Source organism: Myotis davidii, unplaced genomic scaffold, assembly GCF_000327345.1.
Source record: "Myotis davidii unplaced genomic scaffold, ASM32734v1 scaffold281, whole genome shotgun sequence".
NCBI classification, from domain to species: Eukaryota; Metazoa; Chordata; class Mammalia; order Chiroptera; family Vespertilionidae; genus Myotis; species Myotis davidii.
In genome coordinates, this window is record NW_006293784.1 from 6,769,855 (window position 1) to 6,776,306 (window position 6,452).

The window sequence follows — 6,452 nt, forward strand, 5'->3', positions numbered from 1 at the left end:
TGGTCTTTAACCTCTGGTTTACAAAGTGGCAATTTGGGGATTTAAACTCAAGTCTGTGTGGCCCAAACCCACATTCCTTCCTTCCTACTTCAAATACTCATCTTGGTAGCCTGCAAATCCATGTCCTGGTTTAGATGGATTCTGTCCCCGGGGCATTAAACGTTTATTAGGCATATAAAGTAAGAGCATCTTTAAAATATGGGGGGAAAGATATGCGATTCCTTCATCCTTTAATTGCAATGGAGAATTTAGAGCCCTTTCACCCTCCTTTCAGCTTTAAATGTTAAAGGCAAATGGATTGATTACATAATTAATTTGCCACCCACTCCCTTTTAACCTCTGGTTTACAAAGTGGCAATTTGGGGATTTAAACTCAAGTCTGTGTGGCCCAAACCCACATTCTTTCCTTCCTACTTCAAATACTCATCTTGGTAGCCTGCAAATCCATGTCCTGGTTTAGATGGATTCTGTCCCCGGGGCATTAAACGTTTATTAGGCATATAAAGTAAGAGCATCTTTAAAATATGGGGGGAAAGATATGCGATTCTTCCTTCATCTAATTGCAATGGAGAATTTAGAGCCCTTTCACCCTCCTTTCAGCTTTAAATGTTAAAGGCAAATGGATTGATTACATAATTAATTTGCCACCCACTCCCTGCTTTGCTGGAAATAGGGCCAGTCCAGAGAACAGATGAATGCCCGCAGGATTTGGGTTTCATCCTAACTTTCCCCCTTTTGTAAACATCTAATGGTAATCACCATCTTTAAAGTGCTCACTATATCCCAGCTTCTCTGCTAAGTTCTCTAATTCTCACAACAACCTTAAGAAGTAGGTATTGATATTATCCCTGTCAATGGCAATTTAAAATGGTTGGCGATTTAAAATCAGAAATTGAGCAGCTCCAGGTCTAGAGCTAGGTGGGTTGGGCTCTAAAACTGCTCTCCACTCTTTACATTATAAACTCTTCTTGAATCGATCAATGATTCCACTTGTTCCTTTTTGGTAATCCATCAAGAATTTGTATATTACATTTGCTCTTTATATCTGTGAATTGCCTACTTTCCCTTTGAAATTCCAGACCCCTTCTTAATCCAGAATGGTTTTAAACTTCAATGACCAAATGCATCCTCAAGTCTCATATTCATATATATGTTTTTTATTGGTTTCAAAGAGAGGAAGGGAGAAGGAGAGAGAGAAATATCAATTCTGAGAGAGAATCATTGATTGGCTGCCTCCTACACGCCCCTACTGGGGATGAAGCCCACAACCAGGTTATGTGCCAGGAATCAAACTGTGACCTCCTGGTTCATGGGCCAACGCTCAACCACTGAGCAAAATGGTCAGGCTTTGGGTCTCATATCCTAATGGCATTCCAGACTGTGTATCCATTATAAGTTTTTGACATTTTCTCCTGTTAATCTGTCTCATGTTGATTTAATTATTAGCACTGCCAAAAGAACTTTGAAAAGTGGGAGGAAAGTTATTTTTTGACCCTTATACCTCTTTTTTAAAAAAATATATTTAATTGATTTTTTACAGAGAGAAAGGGAGAGGGATAGAGAGTTAGAAACATTGATGAGAGAGAAATATCGATCAGCTGCCTCCTGCACACTCCCCACTGGGGATGTGTCCGCAAACAAGGTACATGCCCTTGACCGGAATCGAACCTGGGACCCTTCAGTCCACAGGCCGACGCTCTATCCACTGAACCAGACTGGTTAGGGCCCTTATACCTCTTATCTGAAGTTCCGGGTTGGCAACTGAGGGTGCTTCTGTGTGCTCAGATCTTTTGAGTAGGGGTGAGATGGTCCCTTTTCCCTGATATTTCAAACAGCAACATTTCTTATAAACTATGACAGCATTTTCTAATAGAAGTATAATGTGAATTATACATGTAACTTAAAATTTCCTAATAGTCACAGTAAAAAAATGACAGGAAAAAATCCTGAGATATCCTAAATTAAAATACAACTAGGGTCCCGATGCACAAAATTCATACAAGGGGCTTAGCCCTGGCTGCCTCACAGCCCCTCGGCCCCACCCTCTGGTCATTCCGGAAGGTCATTCCAGAAGGTTGTTCAGCCATCTGGTCTAATTAGCATATTAGCTCTTTATTATATAGGATAGGCCAAAGAATGAAAAGAAGAGACAAGAGAGGTTAATCAGTTAACAACTGCAGGGCAAAACCAACAAAAGACTGCTCACATTCTTGAATGTTACAATAACTTGGAGTTTTCTCCCTCTGAAGCTCCTCTGAAGTTGATACTTTTCAGCATCTTGGTGGGCAGCAGAACTGGAACTGATCATTTCATTTAATCCTCACAACATTCCTAAGAGATAGATAAGGAAAAGGATATTCAGAGAAGTGCAGAAAACTTGCCCCATATAAAGTGGCAATTTAAAATCATATCTTTTTGGGGTAATCGCTGCCAGGCCCCCTTCTTCTCCCTCCCCTCTCCCCCCTCCCTCTTCCTCTAAACAAAATCAATAAAAAATATTTAAAACAAAAAAAACCCCAGATACCATTTCACACCTACTAGAGGGGTTTACTGTTACAACCACTTTGGAAAACGGCTCAGCAATTTCTTATATAAAGTTAAGCATATACAGAATGACCCAGAAATTCCACATCTGTATTTCCCCAAGATAAATAAAACATGGCCACAAGAATATTTACAGCAACTTGATTCATAACAGCTAAAAGCTGGAACAATCCAAATGTCCACCATCAGGTGAACGGATAAAGTATTCAATAGAATACTTTTCATCAAATAACTGGTGCTTCATGCAACAGTAGGGATGAGTCTTAAAAACAATATGCTGTGAGAAAAAAGACAGACACTAATGAGTACCTACCACCTTTATTTTTGAGACGATAGGAATCAGAGGAATGGTTGCTTAAGGCATATTGGAAAGGGGTGTAAGGCAACTGTTGGGTGATGGAATTGCTCTATATCCTGATTGGGTGGCAGTCACACAGCTGTTTACATTTAGCAAAACTGATCAAATCGTATATTAAAAAACTATGTTTTTTCCGCTATTTAAATTTTACCTCAATAAAAAAATATGGGGGTAAGAAAAGACTGGCGGCGTTAAAAAGTAACACTTACCCATGTAAGGAGAAATTTGGTATGGGAAGCCCTTTTTTGAAACAGACTGTTGAACCTCAGAGGGAAGGCAGGGGAGGGGGTGGGAAGATATCAACCAATGAACTTATATACAGACAGTATCTGCATAACCCGTGGACACACACAGACAATGGGGTGGTGAGGGACTGGGAGAGAGGGGGGGAGCACAGGCGGGACTGGAAGAGGTTAATTGTGGGGGGGGGGGGGAGACCTATATAATACTTTCAACAATAAAGATAAAGAAAAAAGAAGAAACAGTCCAATAAGCTCTGCTGGACTTATGCAACCAAATAAGGACATTAAAAATCCCTGCAAACTTTCTGAGTGCCCTCTCCGTCAGAGCTCCTGCGTCTTTTCTGGGCTACCCGCGGGCCCCTGGGAGGTCGGGGCGGACTCAGACCCGGCCGCAGCAGCCCTGGTTCCCGCTCCCCTCCCCACAACCCGCCCATCGGTCCCGCTCACACCCATCTGAACAGTCCGTTCGCCTGTCAATCAATTCAAATATCGCAAGGAGCAGACCAATCGCAAGCTTCTTCGAAGGGAAGAGGCGGGCATGCTTCCCGGAAGTGTTGGTTAAAATCCCTCCAATCAGAGGCTGGGTGTGGGAAGTTTGAATTTAGCGGGGCCCGTGATGTGGACGTTCCTGCTTTAGGGGCAGCGTTGGTTTCCAGACCGAGAGAGTTCTTTGCTCTTTGCTTGAGGTTTCACGCTAGACCTGCCTCAGGTAGGTGGGTGCTGGGGTGCTGGAGGGAGAGCGCTGGCCTGCTTCCTTCTAGAAGGATCTGAGGACCTGCAGCTGCGAGCTGGACGCGCCGCGTTCGGGGGAGGGTCCGCAGGGACCACGTTCCCTGTCCTTCCCGAAGCTGGAAACACAGTCGTCCGGATTAAATATTTGCCGCCTCGATCTAGGTCGCTGTCAGCGTTTCCCCACCCGGGCGTAATCGGCCTGTGGGGCGGGTGGATACTTAGCATCCTTGGCTCTGACAGCAAATTTCAGCAGCTCCTCTCCATCCTGGGGCGACTGTAAACACCCGGCTCGAGAACGTGTAGGCCAGCCAGAATAGGCATTGCAGACTCTGAGCTGGAAGGAGCTCCAGGCAGCCAGAGAAGAGAGGATTTACATTTTGGGAAGAGCCGGACTGCCCGGCTTGGGATCCCAGCTGCAGCACCTTTTAGCTGTGCTCACGCGGGCAGTTAATTTACCTCATTTGTATAATGGCGAGAATATCTAACTACCCATTAGAGTTTAGGAGATAATTAAACATGCCATTAGTACTAGTTCTCTCTCTCTGTGTGTATAGTGCTACGTTGTATTTCAAAATAACTAATGTATAAGTTTCATTAATATTTAGCAAATTAATGCTTGTGGGAGGTGGCACATCATATAGGGAGAGTTCTTGATGAAAATCACTGCCCTTTGTTACTACCCCCCTCCCCCTGGCTCCTAAAGGAGAATGTTATTAGCATCCAGGTTAGAAGAATTCTCATTTTTTATACTCTTGTTAATTGCTTAAAAATAATGTAATATTTGAATTTGTTGCGTTTCTTGTGCGGGTTTTTCTTTTATTTGGAGTTTTCTAATGGACTTCCTTAGTTATTATTGTTGAAGAAAATAGTGTGCTTATAACTTTTTAAATTTCCTGATTGCATACCCTCCCTCTTTTCCCCACCCCCTTTTTCCTTTAAGCTGGCAATAATTTTCTCTGGAAAGCCAGTCCTTTTTCTCCAGTTTGTCTTGGTTGCTTGCTATACCAGACGCGCAGATAACTCCCTTAGACTTTCCACTTTCCTATATTCTTTTTGTCAGTTCGATCCATGGTTTCTTGGAACCCATGGCATCCTCTTTCTTGTTCTTCTCCCTTGTATTGCTTGAATACATTCTCCAGGGATCTTTCTATGAAACGGGCATATGTCAACTAAACTATATAATGTCTCACATGGCCGAAAATAATTTTATTCTGCCCCCCCCACCCCAGGGCAGACTGATTTGATTATCCTTCTATGGCACCCTGGGAATTCTTCTGAAAACCCTTCTTTTTCTTAATCTCATATATTGAGTGCCTATTTATCATCCTTACTTGTCTACTAGGCATCTCATATGTTTTTTTGTTTGTTTTGGTTTGGTTTTTGGCTTGAGAAAAATATAACAGGTTGCCTGCATTCATCTCTAGGGGATGGTTAAGAAACTATCCTGTATTATTATGGACTGTAGCTTCCTGAGCTTCACTTTATCTGACAAACAAGGTCCTATTTAGAACCTCAGAATAGGTCGTACCATCTTATCTTTTGATGACCTCCTTCCCACTCTTCAGTGTCACATTCCATTTTGTATTTGAACATTTTTATTTCAGAAGGCTCTGAGGTTGGGACAGGAGGTGAACTGGAATCTTAATTTTTTACGTAATAAAATGAAAAACCATGTGAGTTGGTCTGTCTCTGTCTTTTCCCTGACAGGATGTCTTCATCACATTTTGCCAGTCGACGCAGAAAGGATTTAAGTACTGACATGATTAGAACTAAAATTGCTCATAGGAAATCTCTGTCTCAAAAAGAACATAGACATAAGGAATATGAACGAAATAGACACTTTGGCTTGAAAGATGTCAACATTCCAACCTTAGAAGGTAGACATCTTCTTGAATTAGATGAGACATCACAAGAGCTTGTTCCAGAAAAGGCCAGTGTCCAGACAAGTAAGTAAAGGTTTATTGTAATTTTAAGTGCTTTGAAGAGTGAAGAGAAATTGATTTAATAACTGAGGTTAAAAAAATCCCTGACCAGAAGAATGGAGTTTTATAATACCATTTTGAATAACTTGATGTTTTCTGTCTATTTAAGGTAAAGGCTAGGCTAAAGCTATTTTAGCTAGGTTGGAGTCATTCACCTATGGAATATTATAACACCTTATTTTCTATATTGCCTTATAGGAATTCTAAAGTTCTTATTACTGGAGCTTGGGTAAGATAAGTGTTGACAAGATAAATTGAAAGGGACATAAAATAGAACTGATTGGAGAATCTATGAAATGAGATACTTTGCCAATGAAAACATTTCTTAGAAGGACAAAGATTTCTTCCATGCAGTTTGCCTAAAAGGGTCATCAGGAAGGAAAAAAAAAACAACTGATAAAAAAAGAAATGATCTCAACAAATGATAATAATAGAGTGTCTTAAAAGGCAAGGGATGCTATAGAGAGAAAGAGAACTGGGAAGTAACTTTAGCATTTAACCAGAAGGAGTCACTGGACATCTATTTAGTTGTGTTTATATAGCAGGCACTAGGAGCTGCATTCCAGTGAAATACTGGTATGGATGTGACCCTGG

General features: G+C 41.5%; 1 protein-coding gene and 1 long non-coding RNA gene across 4 annotated transcripts in view; one reads left to right on the top strand and one right to left on the bottom strand.

The window, feature by feature from the left end:
* LOC107183737 overlaps positions 1 to 3,173 on the bottom strand; it is a 21,950-nt gene extending 18,777 nt beyond the window's left edge. Inside the window, exons 1-2 of the long non-coding RNA XR_001514553.1 lie at positions 3,112 to 3,173; positions 2,207 to 2,331 (exon numbers count right to left, since the gene is read on the bottom strand). This is a non-coding gene — a long non-coding RNA (uncharacterized LOC107183737). The remainder of the gene's footprint in view (positions 1 to 2,206; positions 2,332 to 3,111) is intronic.
* A 564-nt stretch (positions 3,174 to 3,737) lies between these two features.
* Positions 3,738 to 6,452, top strand: part of DLGAP5 (discs large homolog associated protein 5) — a 36,720-nt gene continuing 34,005 nt past the window's right edge. For 2 of the 3 annotated variants that reach the window (XM_006767688.2, XM_006767689.2), the window contains exons 1-2: positions 3,738 to 3,853; positions 5,584 to 5,822. In XM_006767688.2, coding sequence (XP_006767751.1) covers positions 5,585 to 5,822 — 238 coding nt within the window. In that variant the 5' untranslated portion in view covers positions 3,738 to 3,853; position 5,584. Of the gene's footprint in view, positions 3,854 to 5,554; positions 5,823 to 6,452 lie in introns of all 3 variants that reach the window. The other variant, XM_015566502.1, reaches the window with a different exon arrangement.